Source organism: Acomys russatus, chromosome 8 (assembly GCF_903995435.1).
Source record: "Acomys russatus chromosome 8, mAcoRus1.1, whole genome shotgun sequence".
In the NCBI taxonomy this organism is placed as follows: domain Eukaryota; kingdom Metazoa; phylum Chordata; class Mammalia; order Rodentia; family Muridae; genus Acomys; species Acomys russatus.
In genome coordinates this window covers 53729764-53751386 of record NC_067144.1, presented here as the reverse complement: position 1 = coordinate 53751386, position 21623 = coordinate 53729764, and the positions used below count along the sequence as shown (strand labels likewise).

Here is a 21623-nt window from a genome sequence, read left to right as displayed (position 1 = left end):
ATGACATTTATCTCTGGACTAATCATATTTAATATGAAAATGATGACTAGTTTGTTACCTAGCATGAGGCCTTTTCTTCTTTATGTATATACATATGGATAAATATATATTTCTAAAAAACATATAAAATATATGAACACATTAATCCTTACTGTCTACTTACTTGGTCAAGATCATGATAGGAGTTCTTAGGTGCGACATTTATTTTTCTATATTCAGGTTCAGTGGACTGTTGAAATTTAGCTGTCAGCATTTTTAAAGAAATTATCATTTTTGTCATTTTTGGTAATCTGTGCTTCTAAGTTACCAAGAACATCTATGTGATCAGCGCAAAGCACGACAATACGCTTAATGCTTCAATGAACATCTTGTTGTGGGTTGGAAGATAAACACTGAACATTTCCCTGTTCAGAAATAAGCTAGTTTTTTGTCATTTTGCTGTGTCTGATGTTGGGAATAGTGCTTCCGCAAGACCCCGCTATTCCACTTCTTGGCATATACCCAGAAAATGCTCCATCACACAACAGGGACATATGCTCAAGCATGTTCATAACAGCCTTATTCATAACAGCCAGAACCTAGAAACAACAAAATGGTCTCTCAGTTGAGGAATGGATAAAGAAACTGTGGTACATTTACACTATGGAATATTACTCAGCTATTTAAAAAAAAGGAAAAGAAAATCCCAAAATTTGTGCATAAGTGGAGGGAATTAGAAACGAACATACTGAGTGAGTTAACATAGAAGCAGAAAGAATCACATGGTATATACTCACTTATAATTGGGCACTAGCCCAAAAGGCATGTCCCAGGAAAGTCCTCACTTACCAGGAGATTGAGACAGATGTGAGGACATCCCACTGGGATTCTCTATGTAAGACAAATATAGGAGATAGGGAAATAGAATGTTCCAGAGGATTTTAGAAACCTATAAGAATAACATTGTAATGGGTAGATCAGGGCCCAGGGGTATTGGCTCAAACTATTGCACTAAGCAAGGACAATACAAGTAGTAAACATTGAACCCCTACTCTGATCTAGCCAATGGGCAGCACATTCTCCACAGTTGGGTAGAGAGCAGGGACCAACTCTGAAATGAACTCTGGTGGCTTATATTTGATGAACTCCCCTTGCTTGGGAGCCCTGGTGGCACTCAAAGAAAGAATAAGCAGGGTACCAAGATGAGACTTGATAGCTTATGACCATATAGTGGGGGAGGAGATCCCCCTCCCACATAGACCTAGGGGAGGGGAATAGGGTGGCGGTAGGATGGATAGAGGAATAGGTGGAAACAAGTAATGGGATTATAATTGAGTTGTGATCTGAATAAATTATATATACACACACACACACACAAACACACACACACACACACACACACACACACACACACACACACACACACACACACACATATAAAAGAAATAAGCTAGTAAGAATTCTGCCTAAGTACCAACCTTCCAGAGTAGGGTAGGAGAGAGACAGGGTTCAGCATTGTATTTTCCCTAACTCCCATGGTGGAAGACAGGACTAAGTATCTTCAGACTTTAATGATAATGCCCTGAAACATTAAGTTTCAGAAGGTAAGAGTGGGAAAAGTATGGAAAAGAGTGACATGAGGAAAATTTACTTGAGATTCTAACTTCCGTGGTGATAGAACTGAGGCCAATAGTGATGGCGAGAAGTGAGGTAGAATTTATGCCTTGAGTGTTAGAACACACATGTACATGGTAAATAAAATGAAATCCTGGAACTTTTCTCTACTTGTTTCTGGATAGTTTAATTTTTTTTGGAGCTCATTCACAGGATCACACCACTTGACTATCTCTTTTATTTTAACTTGCTACACAGGCATTTAGAAAGTTCGCCATTAAAAATTTTCACCTGAGGTTCTTTCTCTGCTGCAAAAAGTTTTTTGAAAAATAAAATAAGTTTAGTATGAATGTGTATTTTTTCTCAATGCTACAGGTGACAAATTTATTGCTTCAGGCTACTTCAGCAGCTCTAGGTGAATTGTATGCCAAAACTTGACAGATTAAAGGATATATATATATATATATACTTTTTGTTGAGTAAATCAAGTTAATAGATGTTATGTAACCCAAGGAAAAGATTTTCTAATTATTCTCTTTTTTCTTACATATTACATACATGCATGCACACACACACACACACACACACACACACACACACACACACACACACACCATATGAAGAAGGGGTAGACTTGATGTTCATCCAAATCTCGGGAGCATCAAAAGCATTTCTACACATTTTTCTATTTTTTTTCTACGTCTAGAAAAGGTCAATATTTGACTAATTTGACCAAAGACAATTATAGCAGAGATTTAACTTTGCAAGTAGTTAAACAAGCAGTGGATTAAATATTGGCTCAAAAACTGGGGGGCCATAAGTTTTTGTAGCTCATAAAAATGCTAATGCAACAATTAGCAGGGTCATATTATAGAGCACAGACTTTACTCCAGCCTAATGGATCTAAGGATAAGCATTTATCAGCAAGGAAGGATTTAGCATAAATTGACATGTAAATGAATTGACGACTGATCATAAATTAATTTTAGTGCTGAAGATGTAATAGAGACACAGCAAGATGCCACTTCATCACGGCATTTTATGCTCAGTAACATTTAAGCAACTTAATGTCCTATGTGAGATTCTTCTTCATCAGCCTGAATTAATTTCAGATTTTTTTTCTGTACTTTCAGCATTTTTAAGCTGAAGAGTTTAGAAAGATTGAAGCTGCAAACACCGATAAATTTGGCTATGTGGCATAAATTCATTTTTCATTAAATGTTTAAATATGTATTGATTATGTTTGTGGCTAAAATGTGTCAGAGGAGTATGAACAGCTTGCAATTTGTAAAGATTCTCCAGCCAAGTTGTTCTTATCTGGTATTTTCACATCTATGATAAAAAAAATATGAAAGACACTGTTATTATAAAAATGACTTACTCTTTAATCTACCAATTAATGCTTTTTTCTCTGTCTCTCTCTCTCTGTCTCTCTCTCATTCTCCCTCTCTTTCTCTCCCCCCCCCCATCTCTCTGACTGTCTTTCTGAACCTGTCTCTGTCTCTCTGTCTCTCCTCTCTGTCTCTGTCTCTCTCTCTCTCTTACATTTTGTCCTATGTAATTGTTTAAGTAAATATAGCCACTAAAGGTCAAAACCAGTACCTAAAACATACCTTTTCAGAATTTTGTGGAAGGAATCTTAATACACAGTGTATAGCATGGTGCTGAAATGTGTCCAGAAAGTTTGACACCCCCCAACCCATGTGTAGATTTTACCCTAGTCCAGTATAATGTTTGTTAGAGAGAAAGCAAAGACGTCAACATCTCATTTCTCTCTGCTTTCTACTCCTTGCTTTAAACTGTCCAGGGGCCAAGACAACATACACCTGCCTTCCATATGTTTTGCTTTGAATCCTCTGGCTTTTCAAGGCCTAATGAGGCAACATGCCCATGGTTGTGGCTCTTCAACCCTGAACTCCTCTATGCAGATACTCTGTTCTTAGCGGGAATAGGAAGTAAATAAGTAACGCAGTAACTCAAGTTTCTCTTCTGTCTGACCACTATGGGAAGGACTGTCTTTGTGTTACTCAGCTACTCAGTCTACCCAGAGAAAGGTGGAGTACTTTAAAGAAGGACATTTTGTGTGTATTGGGGGGTGGAACAGGGGGTTATTAAGGACATGTCAGAAAGGATTAGGGATGGATAGAAAGTCAGAGAAAAACAAAGGCAATTTTAGGATGTGAAAAACACAGGCATGGAATTTCACACGAAGGACATACTACAGAGAGGGACAAAACAAACTCTTTTGGGAGAAAAGAGAAAAAAATGACTTTTTATGAGGAGGTTGTACAGAATGCCACTTGTATGCTCCTTGTGACATGGGACTTTCCCCTCTGCATTTTACAGCCTTGCTTGACTCAATTGTTGATAAGCTAGACTGCCATATGGAAACACAGAGCTGGCCCAAAAGCAACATACTCAAGTATTTTGGATTGCTCATATTGGGGGCAAAAATTGAAATAACAAAATGGTAGACTAAATGTATGAGTTTGTGTGACTAAGAGTTACACATAAAAATAAAATTATGTCTTAAAGTAAATTCATCATTTCACCTTCACTAAAAACACTATAAACTATCACAATCTTAATTTAGTACAGCATAACATGTATACATAAATATGCATAAAATTCATTCCATTTTATACATTCTATTTTTTTTAAGACAAGGTTTTTCTATGTATCCTTAGCTGTCATGGACTTGATTTGTAGACTGTGATGTCCTCAAACTCACAGAGAGCTGTCTGCCTCTGCCTCCTGAGTACTGGGATTACAGTCATGTGCCACACCCAGTGGTCCATTTTATACTTAAAATTGTATTTCTTATAACTTTTTGTTGCTAGACAATGACATCATTATTTTCCCTTTGACTAAATCAAGAAAAATTCACTTATAGTATACATTATTTAATAAATAAATAAATAAATAAATTGTTTAGGAATGTCCAGAGAGATGTTTCATTGAAAGTAACATAGCGTCACTGCTAAGACATTATACATCATAGAGACTCACACATAGAATTTACAGTGAACATGAAAATACTAAATACATTTTATCCAATATGTCGATCTTTATTGAATTTCTGCACTTCAGTGCCTCTGTATAACATATATTAGAGTGAATGACAGGTAGTTCTTTATTTCTAAAACTCTTCTTCTTAGGAAATGTTTATACAACAGCTACAATCAAAGGATAGAACCAATGTACTATTTTTGCATAGTATTTAGGAAATCAAGGGGCTGAGAATGATTTTAATACAAGACCGAGGGTGAGCCAGAATCAAGAAAGCAGAGAGCCCTTCATTTAGACACTGGAAAGTAGAGGTGGTGGCAATGCTGAAGTAAGGTTACATGGTGGGAGATCGTGTTGTGTGGCCACAGATAGTGTAGAGATAGACGGCGTAGTAAAAAGGCTGCAGTGACTCCGACGCGAAAGAAGGATGTGGATGTGGTGATACTGGGAGTCTAGAGGTCTTTGGGCTGAGAAATTGAAGTGTGCAAGTTCTTGAGAAAGGAATTTAGACAATGACAAGGAAGACTGCAGGCACCAGAAAGAAACAAGTTAGAGAGTTAAAAAATGAAACTCATGGGTGAAAGAACGACGGTATGCCAATTTTAACAGTGGAAACAGGCTGTGGAAGGGACAGAAATGGGGGTTCTGATTCTATCAGCCTACTCTCAGTTGTGGCTCCACAGTCATTGGAGAGCCTTCCCGCGAACAACCTTGGACTTTTCCTTATCCCCTGTGGCATTACATCACACTGTCCCTTGCATCATTTCTATTGGTCTTTTTTTTTTTTTTTTTGGCAGTTTATTTGCATTTTTTTCTTTTTTAATATACTTTATTAATTTATTCATATTAAATCTCAATTGTTATCCCATCCCTTGTATCCTCCCCTGCCTCTCTCCCTCCCCCCCTCCCATTTTCCCCTTACTCCCCTCCCCTATGACTGTGACTGAGGGGGATTTCATCCCCCTGTATATGCTCATAGGGTATCAAGTCTCTTCTTGGTAGCCTGCTATCCTTCCTCTGAGTGCCACCAGGCCTCCCCATCCAGGGGACATGGTCAAATGTGAGGCACCAGAGTTTGTGTGAAAGTCAGACTCCACTCTCCACTCAGCTGTGAAGAATGTCCTATCCATTGGGTAGATCTGGGTAGGGGATCGAAGTTTACTGCACATATTGTCCTTGGTTGGTGCCATAGTTTGAGCAGGACTGCTGGACCCAGATCAGCCCATCATAATGTTCTTATTGTAGGTTTCTAGGACCCTCTGGATCCTTCTATTTCCCAATTCTCCCATGCTTCACTCACCCATAGTCCTAGTAGGGTGTCCTCCCCTCTGTCCCACTTTCCTGATACACTAGCCCAAGGGATATGTCCCATGAATGGCCTATTGGTCCTTGACAGTGACTTTTAGCCCAGATATGAATCTGAAGAGGCTGGGTTGCTACAGTTATTTATCGTAGCTTCTTTGCAGTGGCTTATGTCAAGGGGATTTGTTTGGAGCGTAACATGTAATGAATGTGTCTATATGCTTTTGCCAAGTGGAGTCCATACTGCCATCTCTGCTCCACCTAACATTATGTTAGTATCTCTGCGTATCGATTCCTTTTGGATTCTGCTTTCTCTGTGTTGAGAGTGGATGTGTCTGTCTGTGTCACTGGCCCTTTTACTAACATTTCAAGTACTTCAAACTCTTAGTCACTCTATTCTCTTGGAAAGAGGAATAAACCCAAAAGCTATAAAATTTGATTTTCACCCATTTTTCATAAATATATGTTTGTGTCATTTAGAAAACCTGAAGCAGATTTTATAAACACACACTTGTCACACTTTTCTAAATATATTTTGGTAAGCACTACTTAGTAGTTTATTGTGTTATGAATTAATCGTATAACAAACTTAAATAAATATCATATTAATTAAAGTGAATCATTGGGTAAATTCCTGCTGTGATTTTTTTTTTAAATCGAAAACTGACTTTCTAGATTCTTAAGAAATTGCTACTTGTAGTATTTTCAAAGTTCTAGTAAGGGAAGTTAGTTACACATAAAGTTTCAAGTTTTCTATTACCATCGTGTTTCATTTTGCAGAAGACCGAACATAATATTCTTCATAATGATTATTTTTAAAGAAACTATTATCATTCAAAAAATGAGTTATTAATCCAATTAAAATTACATAAGAAACATTGTCATAAATAGAAATTCAGCAAAACACAATTTCCTTATGTTCCATGTTGGTGTGACAATCTTTAGACACTTGATGTATGAATTTTTATTGTTTTTATGAAGAACCTTTATTTTAAAGTCTTGATATAGTTGATGGAGCCTGAACTTATATTAAAATGCGGTCAAACTATTTTTAACTGATTTTTTCTTTTTAAATACATTTATTTGCTCCAGTCAAGTTCATTCTTTCTTGATGCATAGGAAGATAAATATACATAGCAGTCTTTATAGGGATATGGTCATGAGATAATTTAATCAATGTAAGAATCAAATCAATTGGAATGTGTTTTATCAATAAGCAAAAAATAAATACCGATTTTAAGTGGCCTTAGTTTTTCTGGAGATAAGATGTTGGAGACATAGATGGTAGTGGGGTAAAGAACTCACAATGGAACTTTAAAGAAGCAGTGAGGAAATGAAGTAGCCATCTTATTCATTATACACTGTGTTACAGCAGATGAGATATTTGATATATACAACTTACTGGACCACTACATTTGTTTTTAGGTTCAATGGTAAATGGATGGGGCTCTGCATCTGATGAGGATCGTAACTTTTCTAGTCATAGATCTAGCGTAGGTAGCTCCTCAGATGGCTCCATCTTTGCCAGCGGCAGCTTTGCACAAGCATTGGTGGCAGCAGCAGATAAAGCTGGTTTTAGGCTGGATGGAACCAGTCTTACAAGAACAGGTTGGTAGACCCCAAGTCAACACTCTTTGCATGAGAGAATCCTGTCCTCTGGACACTGACCTTTCCTTCTGTTCTTTCTTTTCAGTGAATCTAACTACAGGCTTCTTAAAATATGCATGAACACAGTTGGGTGGATGGTCTATTACCAGAACTTTCTTTTGATGCTAATATTATGGAGCCAAAAATAGGTCCCTACTCACTACCTTGCATCCACGCAACCTTTTTTTCTTCATGGCTCTGCTGGTTAATTGCAGTAGGCTTCCTTTTCATATTACAACAAAGCCACAACTAAGATTGTCATTAAACTTTCAGTAACTTACACATTGCAAAATCCTCACAAAATCAATAATGAACCTGGTAATTAAAATTATTTAGCTTTGATCTCCACTACTTTACTTTATCCTATCTCTTTCTGCAGAGGCACTTCCTGGGAAGGCTTTCTCAGCATGGGGTGAATGGGTCTAAGACTACTATCTAACAGTTCACTTGGCTGATGGTCCTAATTGTTTGACTAAGATGTTAATACAATAATTTACTCTTTGTTTTAAAGGATGCTAGCTAAAGATACACCAAATGCATTTGTAGTTACATATCTACATGTATATTGCTCTTTAAAGTAAACTCATTTTGATTTCAAAGAGCACTAAATAATAGCATCAAGGTCAAATTATATAATTGTTATATGCATCTCATGCCACAGAAAAGATAAGGTTAACTCTAGTAATTGCAATTTAAATAAAAGAGGGTTTTTTTAATTAATTTTTTTGGGAAAACAAAAATTTACGCATGATGTATATGCCCTTATATTTGTATCTATACTTCTTAGCTGCACATAATAGAAAGATAATATGTGTATTTAATGTACTGTCTTAACAAAATAAGCAAATGAAACATCAAATGTATTCTTAAATTATAATAGTGTTCAAATAGTAAATGACAAAAAAAAAAAAAAAAAGACTTTGAACTTTTGCTACACTCTCAACTTATAAAATCTATGTCTTGGATGGTGTCTATAAGTTTCACCATCAGTATTTCTTTCTAGTGTACATTAAGTATTCTTCAAACAAAATGGAATAATATTTTGGGAATTGCAAAGGTTTATTTTTATATAGCATCCAAACTAAAATATGTTGTAATAGAGCTGTTATTTGAATTTTCTTGCTTTCTAAGGCATAAGTCAGAATCTTTATGTTGCCTGAGTGCTGTTTGTGGCATTTGCTATAGGCCAAGAAGGGAGATAGTGCAAGAGAGCTAATAAATTAAAAGGCATAAGTGCAGTGTGTATGCAAATTGCTAATAAAGCATTAAGCAATATCAAGTCACTTTGACTTAGAAAAGTGTAACTACAGATGATAATTTTGCATGAACTGAAAATATACACAAGAAAATAAATATGTGCACATAAACCAGTCCTCTCTCTCCGAAATAAACCTAGAATTACATAATTCGTTGTAGGAAATGTATTAGTTGACCTTTTCCTCCAAAATAAATCCCATTCATATATTCTAAGCTATCAAAATATAGCACATTTTACTTTTAAAATTAGGGTGCTGGATCTGTTAAGATTTAGTAACATTGCACAGAAAACACCCATCACATTTTGGATATACACCAAGATTATAACCTATTAGCTTCTATATTGATCTTATTTATTCCTGCTAAAGAGGTAGAATTTACTCGGTATCAACATTAAGTGGTAAGGTCAATTTTATATAGGCATCTTAGTAGATTGATCATGTAAACTTCCAAATGTGACTATTCTTAAGATTCTTAGAGTAAAGCATGACTGATCAAATAACACAGTACACAATTCAGTTCTTAAAAAAAATCCTCTTTCTTATTTTGAAAAAGGAAATATGGCATGCATTTTGCATAGATTTATAAAAGTATTACCAAGATTGTCAAGACTAAATAAAACTGTGATCAAGCAGTGGGAAGGCTTTGGTTGGGCAAATTTATTTCAGGTTCATTTGCTTAAAACGTATTTTTGTTGGATGGGGTGTTCTTGGCTTATTAAAAATTGGATGAGTTACCTACAGCAGGTCATGCATTGTGTGCCAGAATGTAGAGGGGTCTGTATCTTTAAACAGCACCTGTAGGTATAGTCATTAATCTAGTAAGAGCAGAGACACAAGGCAAGGAAAGATAGAGCATTATAGTGATCTTCTCTATGTCCGTTCCCCTGCTTTTCGTTTCAGGAAAAGCCTTTACCTCCTCTCAAAGGCCTCGGCCCACCAGCCCATTTTCTACTGACAGTAATACCAGTGCAGCCCTGAGTCAAAGCCAGAGGTCTCGGCCTACCAAAAAACACAAGGGAGGACGGATGGACCCACAGCCAGTGTTACCTCATCGGAGGGAAGGGATGCCAGATGGTAGGCTACTTGTCTTAACTAACATCTCCTCATGAAGAAATATTCTCTGTCTTATAATTAACTTCTGGAAAGTAGCTTTGTAGATTAGGCATTACTTCAATACCTACCAGTCCAGATACTTGAGAACATGCCATGTTTAAATAAAGCACATTTTTTCAATCATGTGAATTTATTATTATTATTATTATTATTATTATTATTATTATTATTACTATTATCTCAAGAAAGAAACTTTTCAACGTTTCAGCTATTTTGAAAATTTCCAGCATCACATTTTAATTTGAGGAAGAAAACTGGCAGCGCATGTGCACTTGCTATTGTATGAGAACTGAGAGCACCTGCAATCTTTTGGGTTCTTTTTTTTTTTTTTTTTTAAGTGAAGACTGTGAAATGACTTAGTAAAGATCTGGATTCATGAATTTCAGAACTAGCGGGCAGCCATATGCTGTGGTTATGAAGACTTTCTTTGTTGTGGTGCTGCAAGATGGGATCACAATCTTATAAACAGTAGAAAAGATGAAAAGCAGACATTTATTTCTCAGTTTTAAAGTCTAGATGGTGCCTTCTTATTGTGACCTCACAGAGTGGAAAGGGTCTCTCTGGTGTTTTTCGTAAGTACCCTGAGCCAACCTCATGACCAAATGACCTCACAGAGGCGTCACCTCCCAATGCCATACCAACAAACATTAGGATGAACTTCAGTGTACAAATTTTAGAGGCATAATGACTGTACTCATAAAGAAAACTCAATATGTTTTTTTTTTTCTGCTAATGTACAAATCGTAAATACTTTTGACTTTGGGGAGCATGGGAATTATGTCCAAAAGCCACTCCTTGTGGTGTGAATGCACCTATAAAAAAAAAAAGTTTTAAAATGTAACTGAGGGTGTGGCTCAGTTTGTAGAATACCTGCAGAGCATAATAATGCAGCCCTAGATCGGTTAGCCAACACTGCATCGACTGGGCTCCTTGGCACATACACGGAATCCCCACAAACACCTGGGATGTTGAATCAGCAATATAAGTGGTTCCAGTTAGAAGACAGCCTGGGTCACAAGAAAGCAGGTCTCAAAACAAATTGCTGTGCCTGGTTTTCAATAAAACTTCATTGATAGATGAGGTGGTGGCATAGTTTGAACACTGATGTCTTATTTAAATCATCTTATTTGTACATAGCATCTAATATTTGAGTATTTCAGTCAATACTGTTATCTTGAGGAAGCAATATTACTGGAGGACACACATTCTCAATAATGATTATTTTATTATGCCTACAGAGTATTCTTGTTATAATATTTTCAACTCAATTCTCATATCTTCTAAGTATAGCAACTCTCAAGTTACCTTCCAAGGCTATGTAACTTAATATGTTTAAAAGTATTTCTTGTAACTCGAGATGCAAAGAAAAATTTCTCCCACCTTCTGAGAAACACATTTTTATGAGCTCCAAATGTTATCATGAGATCATTTTATTAAATATCAAGAGGATGAGCCTAGCCAAGGTGAATGTTAAAGCCATTTGGAAAGACCCTAAAATACAACATGTAATTACCTGAGGTAGAATCCACTCAGGCATTTCTGTAGCTCATCTTGGAGAAGCTAGACCCAGTCCTTAGGCCTCAGTCACAAGAAGATAAAGTAAAACATTAGTCAGAAAAGAAAAATGGTCCTGTTTTTTATTTATGTGAAGGAGAAAATAAGCAGCCATCATGGTAGTGTAAATCTTATCATTCTAAAACTCAAAACACCAAGCGAGTGTGTTTGTTTTAACATTGCTAGGGTTTACTTGTTTTACTGCTTACTTTCTTTTTGGGGGGAGTATTTTCATGAAATATGAAAGTTAAGGATATTGGTGTATTCACAGGCCTATAATTTGATCTCCCAAGACACACACACATTCGCAATTTTCTTTTTGCTTTAGATGCTCTGAAGACTAATTGATCACTTTAAGTAATTTGTAGTGTTGATTTCATTCTCTCAATATATGAACTGCTCTCACTGTTGTGCTGAGTTTAAACCAAAAACAATAATAAGTATTTCCTGATCAAATCATTCTGTTTCAGAACGTCATTGTTTACTAGCACATACTGTATAATACTTTTACAGGGAAACTTTTAAATTATAGAATTTATAATAATCTTTAGGAGCACATTAATTAGGGGTAAACATTCTTGGCTGTTTTCTTGACTATTTAACCTCAACATATTAGCACAATTATGACCTTATTCTCACTGACACAATTATCTTTCAAGGTCAGCTGACTGTCCTTTAACCAGCTAGTTACACAAGTCTTTAAGATTTGGGGAGACTGGGATACCATCACTGTGCACATGTGTGTGTGTGTGTATTTAAGTTCATGTGTATATGTTGATGGATACACATGTGGCGAGCTTAATTCATGTATGTTTAGCTAGGAGTTAATGATAGGCATCTTTTGCAACCACTCTATCTTTTTTTTTTCTTTTAGTACTAGAGTTTTTCCCTGTCCTTCAAGGTCAAAAATTGTACACTCTGCTTAGGTAGCAAGCTCCAAGGATATTCTTGTCTGGGCTACCCAGGACCAGGATTATAGGTGCCCATCCTAGCAGCTGCCTTTGCTTTTTATGTGGGTGCCAGAGGATTAAAATCAGATCTTCCTGCTCACAGAACAGCCATATTACCAACTCACCCATCTCTTCCTCAGTGACATCAGTTTTAAGGTTGGGCTTTGTGGATTCTGAATACAGAATGACAGATTATTGTTGATAGTAGAATGTCTTAATAGCAAGTGGCACATGTGACTTTTCATATATCATTGTCAGGATTGCTGTCTCCTTGTGTCAAATTACCTTCTGAGGGAAGAAAGTAATTTTCTCTGTGTCCAGTGAGAGGAATTCGGAATAATAAGAAATGTCAGTTTCTGTCCCAACGGCTATGTAGAAACCCATACATGTATATGGACATGCTTGCTTCTCTAGTGGAATGTCTCTTCAAAACAGGAGTTGCTGCATCCAAGTTGTCTGTACTTGAAGGAAATATCCTGACCAATTCTGGACAAAATATGGTAGATGATTCCCAGTCAATGTGTTCTTCTGACATTATCTACTCTCAAACTGTACTCTCTTTATCCTAATCTTTATCTCCCACTTAATAGAAAGAGTTTTTTTCTATATCTGCCACAATATAGCTTTCTGAAAATTTACAAGCTCCTTGCTTTCTCCATTTAAATATTTATTGAGCATATATTATGGATCTGATTCCTTAGTGTCCTGTTCCTTACATTCTAGTAAAAAAATGGGGGTTCAGACCAATATAAATGCATAAGTGATAATATAAAGTATGCAAATGGTGATTGTTGGCACGGAGTGAGAAACAACAGGAAATTGTAAAGTATTTAGGAGGAAGAATTTGAATGCAGTGTTTTCAGGGAAACCCTCAACAACTTGACATATGAGAGTAGACAGGAATAACATCAGTAAAAGAACAATGTTTATATCCAAAGAAATTTCATACTAGGATCTGATACCAGCAATTAAAGTCCTGGTACATATTTGATATTTTTTTAAAGAAAGAAATATAACTGGAGCAGATAGAAAAACAAGATAAAATATGATACCTGGGACACAAGCAAGGAGTAATATTTATGGACCTCTGACTGACGAACAATCATGAATATTTATAGTATCCTGAATGGAAAAGTTCCTGGAAGTTGTGTGTGTGTGTGTGTGTGTGTGTGTGTGTGTGTGTGTGTGTGTGTGTGTGTGTGTGTTTGCGCAGGCGCATGTGCATGTGTCTACAAAATCATATTTGTATATTTGAGGTAGGAGAGTGGCATAATCTTATATTTTTAATTCAACAAAGTCAGGCTAGATTTTATATAGCCAAGAATTAACTGGCCCAGAAGGGTAAAAATTGAGATGGTTGGAAGCCTTACAAATAATACCTGAGGTGCTTCATGCCACTCTCGGTGGGTCAGGAAAAGCAATAAGAAAGGTAAGACACTGGAGATGGAACTAATGGGATTTGTAAATGTAATTTAATTTAGGCCACAAAGAAATAGATTCAAAAATGATTTCACAGTTTAGGTAATGTGTAGAAGGGAACTGCAGTTGACTGAGGGAAAAACACAATAGTGGACACATATGCTTTCATATGATGATGCAAAGCTAGGTTAAAGTATTAAGTGTAAGGTGCTTTGTTAATATCTGAGCTTAACCGGTTACTGTGGCCACAATTATGAGTTGGGTCTTATGAAAAAAGAAATTCAGGCTGGAAATGCTTGATTCATTCCCCCATCTACCCCGCATTCACTTAGCTGAAAATAAATGAGAATAATAAGGTACCTATGTCATTGAACTGTCATTGTTTGACAATAGCTAACCCACAGTGGGCCAGTGAGATACTCTAGTGAATTGACTTACTTGACATGATTCCACAAAGAATTGAATAATAAATTTAATTTGAGTAAATGCATTGGATTATGTACTTTTATTTTTTCCACAGTCATTTGTAATTCCATCTCTTTCCACTTTATTTCGATGCGCATGCAGTGCCCTTTATTCTTAGAAGATAAAATCTCTAAGGATATTATATCATTATGAAGCTATATAATTTCAAGTCAAATTAAATAGGCATCAGAATTCTAGCTGCCATAAGCAAATACCATCTTGGCCATTTTAGAAATTAAACAGCTCAGATGGCGAACAAAAATCAATGACAAGATATGCTATTTTAGAAGCCAATACAATCATTTTGCCTTCCTGTCATACTAAGTCTAATAATTCAAATAAAATAATTAGCTTGCATTCATAATAACACAGACAAAACGAAGTGAGTATTAAGTGTAAAAGAAGCACCAAACTCATGAGTTTATCATGCAACAGGTAGCACATTATTGCCTGAGAAAAGTTCCAAATGTAGTCCTATTCACCCAGATAGCATCCACTTTCTTATCAATGACTAGGAGCTCCTAATTTAACCTCATAAGAGGTGAGCATGCTACTTTAGCTTAGAGCCTCGAAACCAAATGTTCAACTGTGATCATCCTTCCAATGGAAAATATTATCATTTTCCTCACAAAACAAAGAGCATAGCTTTTAAAAGTGAACACAAGCATTTCTTAAGGGAGCCGGCTTCCGTGTACAAACATTTAGATTTATCTTTCTGATTTCACAAAGTATTATTGGAAACAAAACCCATATTTTTAAAATGGAATGGGAAATAACTGCCCGCACTAAGTAGATCCTTTATTTATTTAATAAATATATATTTTATGAAGTAAAAATTTTATAAATAAGCAACATAATTATATAATCTATGGATGAGCCACAAAATTTACAATAGCTTATAAAAAATATTAGATCATTCAGATACAAGTGAATGTTTAGAAGAGTATAAAGTTTTTAACAATGTAGTTTAAAAAATGTTACAAAGATATAATAGGACTAGTAATTGACATGACCATGATTTGAACTAACAATTAACTTGTATAACTTACTTATCCTAAACATCCTGAAATAGTACCTTCAAAGTATTAGAAATAAACTTTGTATTATAATTCAGTTGTATGGGTACAATACCACACATTTGAGTAGAAATACATATAATGTGTGTAAAGAATAAATTTAAATTTGGGTTCTGTGCAAATGTATCTAAAATTAAACTTATTTTGCCTCTATATACAAAAGGATAGCTGTTGCCTCACAAATAGCCAAAACAGGATGAATGTAAGGCATATATATATATATAATTCCTGATTGTTTCTTTATGTAGGTAGTTTATTGTATATATGTATAATAATATAAATGCTTATATAAAAATGTTTAATAAAATAGATAAAATTAAAAAAGAAAGATATAAAAGGAAATGTAGGCTCATAATTGAAGACATTCAAAATGTAGAGATGAAAATCTGAGGAGCAAGCAAAGAAAATTAAAAAGATAGCTCATATTCAAATTTTAATTTTTCTTTATTTCCAAAGTTTAAGTTTAAAGGCTCTTTCAGGCTATAAGCACTCTGGACATGTCCAATCTCTTCTAAAAAGTTCTTTCAAAAACTTTATCTCTTTTTTGCCATCTCAAATTTCCATGATACATTGTCTACACTGTTCACCACACAGCATATTCAATCTGTGCTCTGAACATTGGTTATTACTTATGAAAATTAATACAAGGGAAGATTGTAATGTATTAGTTGTAACTCATTAGCTAACTCATGAAACGAACAGGCAGGATCAGCTGTCAGGCAGAATGTTAATTGCATTTAATACAGTTAGCTTAACCCTTTGACTATTGCTCAATGTGGCACACCCTTGCGTAGAGACAGTCATATGCTGCATATAAAATGCCCTGTAGTTCCTAATTTCCAAAGCATGGCCTTTTCTGTGGTGATCATTAAGAGTGCTTTTGTTCTCAGTGACTTTTAATAGCACAGCTGCTAGAATCTACAGTGATTTTTCCCCTCGTAATATTTGTACATTGAAGAAGAGTAGATTGAATTTAAACCACAAACTGCTCTTTACCTTGAATGCTAGACCCTAGTATGATGTTGAAAATATGTTTCTTGTTGAACAGATAAATGAAAAGAGTCAATTTCAATTCAAAGATGCAAGGTCAAGAAGGTAGAAGACAGATCAATAACATTCATTTTGAATAGCCATTAATTGACTTTTATTTTCCACAATCTTTTGCATGGTTGATGCTTGTAAGAGGGCAAGGATGTTTTCTCTCTCTCTCTCTCTCTCTTTATTTTTTTTAATTTTTCAACTTTAACTTAAACTTGTATTTTTCATGAAATCTTAGTCTATTCTAAACATTATTCAAAATTTTTAGATCTTCCCCCGCCACCAGATCCCCCACCAGGTCAGGGTATAAGGCAGCAGCTAGGCCCGAGCCAGCATTCTGGTAACGTGGAAAACTCAGCAGAGAGAAAAGGAAGCTCTCTAGAGAGACAACAAGCAGCCAACTTAGAAGACACAAAGAGCTCATTGGATTGTCCTGCTAAAACTGCTCTAGAGTGGCAGCGTCAAACCCAGAACTGGATAAACTCTACAGAACGCCAAGAAGACACACGGAAAGCCCCACACAAACAAGGGGTTGGATCAGGTGTGTGCTTCACAGTCCCAAGAAAGTGTGACTGTTACCACTTTTTTTTTCCTACCAGGTATATTAGGAATGGCAGTTGCTTAAGGGTACCTGGATTTGCCTCAAATCAGTTCAAACTGGAATTCTTCAACAGAGCTTAACAGCACACATTCAGCAGGGCCCTGTTCAGCAAGTTAACCCTGTATAAGGTCCTTCCACTCAGAAACCTCCAGGTTTCCTCTGGAGTGCTCAGCAAAGAGCTTAATGTTTTTATCCTTCAGTTATATTGAGTATTTTTGTGGTTTGTTGTTGTTTTTTTAATTAATTTATTTATTTTATTATGTACACAATGTTCTGCCTGCATGACTGTCCACAAGATCTTAATATTGATGGTTGTGAGCCACCATGTGGTTGCTGAGAATTGAACTCAGGACCTCTGGAAGAGCAGACAGTGCTCTTAACCACTGAGCCATCTCTCCAGCCCCTATTGAGTATTTTTTAAGAAGATGAAATTTCTTTTTTTTTTTTTTTGGTCATGTTTTTTTATTGATTTATTCTTGTTACATCTCAATGATTATCCCATCCCTTGTATCCTCCCATTCTTCTCTCCCTCCCACTTTCCCCTTACTCCCTTCCCCTATGACTGTGCCTGCAGCCTAAGTGTCTCTCAATAGAAGAATGGATAAAGAAACTATGGTACATTTACACTATGGAATACTACTCAGCTATTAAAAACAAGGAATTCCTGAAATTTGTGGACAAATGGATTGAGCTATAAATGATCATAATGAGTGAGTTAACCCAGAAGCAGAAATAGTCAAATGGTATATACTCACTTATATCTGCATACTAGCCCAAGGGGCATGTCCCATGAAAGTCTTCACTTACCAGGAAACTGGGACAGAGGGGAGGACATCCTATTGGGACTCTAGATGAGAGAAGCATGGGAGAATAGCAAAGTAGAAGGATCCAGAGGGCCCTAGAACCCTACTAGAAATTTCTTATTTTGCTTCAACTTAGCCTCAACCTGCAACTTACTGATTGAAGTAGCCACTAATTTGAAAGGGAAGTAACATCTTTCAAAAAGGGATAATTAATTTCAGATCACAAGACTGCAGAATCAGGCACTCTAAAGTTAGAAAAAGTATAACTGAGCTCATATGTCCTACATGTGACTAAATGGAGGTCAATTTCATACTTGGAAGGGATAATTTGTTACGCATAAAGAAAAAATTCTGGAAATTTCACAATATAAACTTCATAATTCCTACCTACATGTATTTGGGGGAAGTAAATCTGTTGCACAAAAACTTGTTTGGGGAAGCATACACCATTGCTTAGTATATGCTGGAAATGAGCACACAGACACACAACTTCAGAAAAGCAATTCTTTCTCTATTTTGTATTGATTTATACTTAGTCTTGCCTAGGTATGTCCTCACCCGATGCATCTCAATTAAGTTTTGTCACCATGAGAAGCTCAAGTCTTGGAAAGTTCATCTTGTGAAAGGGCCAGGAAATGACAATTCCAATATCTAGATTTAATAAAATATTTTGGAAGGATACCAGCTGTAAAAGAGACACTGTATGCCCTTTCTCATTAAAGACTAGTTAAAGAGTGAACTGGTAACTTCAATAATCAGTTTTTATTCATTTAATTATGATGTATATTCATAAACTTATAAGAAATAATAGTAGAGTTTAAGGAATAGAAGCCAGGGAGTGATTAGAATAAATAGAAGAGCAGTTCTTAGTATTAACTTATTGATTGTAACACATAATTTACTTTTGAGAGACTATATCTAAAAAGAACATTAATATATCATAATTAATGTTTGTCCTATTTTAATTAAACACAGAACCTTTCAAACAATGGATTGTTGGCTCAAGCAATAATCAGAAATTTAAGAAGATTATTTCGTGAATTGAATATGAAGTTCTATGTCTAAACTGATTATGAAAATATTTCCATAATTTAAACTAAAACAAAAATGATGTCTCTTTGGTTGTAATAGAAAAAATTAAATTGAATGTCATTGAACTCTAAGGCATTCTCAGATACTGTTTTTGTCAAGCAAACTACATTTTGTTTGGTGTTTTTAGAAGCTCTTGATTATAATGAACTTAAACCTTGCAAATATTATTCTGTACTTATGCCATGATCTGGTTTGACTTATTCCACTCAGTGTCTGTTGTAGGAAATGTGGCCTGCATGTGGCAATTCCTGTAATATCCAGGACCAATTAAATATCATAATTTTATTTTTGCTCAAGAGTTAAATAAGAAAATTGTCTATACTGACTGAGTTTAATATTTAGGGATTGGGTTTGTGTTTGGTACCTGTGTCATAGTTTAATTTAGTCCTTTAAATTTTTTTTTCTTTTTTAGAAGAGTCCCTGGTGCCCTACAGCAAGCCCAGTTTCCCATCTCCAGGTGGGCACAGCTCATCGGGAACAGCCTCCTCTAAAGGGTCTACTGGCCCTCGGAAGACCGAGGTGTTGCGGGGCAGCCACCAGAAGAACACCAGTGACCTTCTTGACATTGGATACGGGGGCTCAAGCAGTCAAGGACAGTTTACAGGTGAATTATGTAAGTTGGGTTACTACAAAGGCCATCATGATTCAGAAAGTATATTGGGCTGATAGGATCACTATATTAAACAAATTTCTGAATGATAGAAAATTTTATCTGCTAAAAAGACAGATTCAGTTATTTCATTCAGGATTGACTGTACGTTTGAGGATAACTGTTTACAGCGGTCAATGATGAAAACATTTTGTTGGTAATGGAAGTTGACTTGAAACAGTATAAAATTCTTTTAATGTAGGTAATTAGTCTTAATACTTACAAGACACTTTTGTGGTGAGTGGGTATTTGCCCTCTTTGAGTTAGTACAATAAAGAAAAGGAAGCAAATGGCCCACCTGCTAGTTTTATTTGTTTGTTGTGATGAGAGTTGAATGTATTGTGGTCCTCCTAGCACTGAGATACACACGCTCTTACTGCTCTTGGTAGCCCTCACGAACCTTTTTAGAAGTTCCTCCTACTTGATTTAGTCTTTATTTTATTCTTATATTTTAAAAATACAAAGAATGTAAATTCTTTCTGAATCTGCTTCCTTGAGTGAAATGTTGGTTTATTCGTGGTTTCACATCAGCGCTGGGAGCTAGTTCATCCTGGGATGAGGGCAAACTAGTAACAGAACTAAAAATTCTGTATGAATCTGAGCTATTGCCATTGTCTACAACTAAGTTTGCTATCATGGTTTGTTTATAGACTCACATATGCTTGGATTCCTTTTTAAAACTTTCTTGGTGGTATCTGTAGTTAGATAAGTTCAACAAGAAAGCCTTAGTGGGCATCACATATCTGCAAGCTCCCCAGCACTTCCCTATCCCCGTTGATCTTCAAAGGAAGTTACTTAAATTCACAAACGCAATACTTAGCAGTCAATCATTAGTTATTCTCTCATTGCTTTGGCTTTATTGCTAGCTATGATAGAAGAATATTTAACACATGAGAAAACCATATTTATAACTTTTGTTTATTCTCTTTTTCAGAGTAACTGAGAGGGGACATACAAAGATGCTCTGAGGACCATCAGGTCCAAACTCATGGACGTGATAACACTTAACAGTGCAATGAACAATTTCTTTATTTATGTACTATTAAAAAAACTGTAAATGCAATGTAAAGACACACAGCCACACATATCCCACAGTTATTTTCTTGTGTTCTCTTAATTACACCACCCACCTTAACTCTTTCTTGTCAGGAGTGTATAAGAAAAAGAAAGAAAGAAAAACGCCCTCCAGGAAGAAAAGGATTTTCCTCTGTATATAATTTCTTTTGTGCATTGCTATGCAAGCTCACTCTTTTTAGCTCTGTTCATACTATTGTCTGTTCTTACTGGTCTGTTGTACTATATGTGAATTAATGGGCTGTGGTGCCATATATTAACTTTTAATTGTGTAACTTTTATGTTTAAATTTTGCACTGCAATTTTATTTGGTGATAAGCACAAATCTCTACTCCTCATGACATGAAGAAAAGATTGAATGTGAAAGGAGTTTTCTGTACTGTAAGTTAGGTTGGGTAATGCTGGTGTAACCAATCCTCTTAGGTGGTTTTCGTTTGGAGGTGTAGAAATAGGAAGATGCGAAGGAATAAAGGTGTTGGCAAAGTCTTCTGGAAACATCAGATATTGAGTCAGTTTTAAAAAGCAGAAAGATGGCTTTTACTATTGACGAAAGCAGGGGTCAAAAGAAGGGAGTTTAAGTCTAGACAGAATATGTGTTAAACTATGCTGGTTGCAAAGATGTACTAACTTGCTTTAAAAATATAATTAAAGTTTTATTTAGAGTCAACTTTACCCGCCATTGTAATTGACCTAACTGAGACTTACAATGAGCAAAATGAGATCAAGTTTTTTCAAGAGATCTGTATTTATATTACAGCTTTGGGAAAGAAAAAAAAAAAAAAAAAAAACAGCATTTTTGAATTACCATGACTAATCTCTCTGACTCATTAAGTCAGACTATAACATGAAGTTCCCCAAGGAAACAAAGAAAATGAATCCTAGAAATTCTAGAAAATAGTTAAAGAAGCAACTTATTATTAGGGCATACTCGGGCTATTCTTGAATATGAGCTCTATCGCAATATCTTGTTCATCTTTCT

General features: G+C 35.7%; 1 protein-coding gene across 6 annotated transcripts in view; it reads left to right on the top strand.

The window, feature by feature from the left end:
- Positions 1 to 21414, top strand: part of Robo2 (roundabout guidance receptor 2) — a 1234122-nt gene extending 1212708 nt beyond the window's left edge. For 3 of the 6 annotated variants that reach the window (XM_051150139.1, XM_051150140.1, XM_051150137.1), the window contains 5 exons: positions 7330 to 7512; positions 9711 to 9884; positions 16694 to 16966; positions 19334 to 19534; positions 20505 to 21414. In XM_051150139.1, coding sequence (XP_051006096.1) covers positions 7330 to 7512; positions 9711 to 9884; positions 16694 to 16966; positions 19334 to 19534; positions 20505 to 20506 — 833 coding nt within the window. In that variant the 3' untranslated portion in view covers positions 20507 to 21414. The remainder of the gene's footprint in view (positions 1 to 7329; positions 7513 to 9710; positions 9885 to 16693; positions 16967 to 19333; positions 19535 to 20504) is intronic. The other 3 variants (XM_051150141.1, XM_051150138.1, XM_051150142.1) reach the window with 3 other exon arrangements.
- Positions 21415 to 21623: the final 209 nt, after the last annotated feature.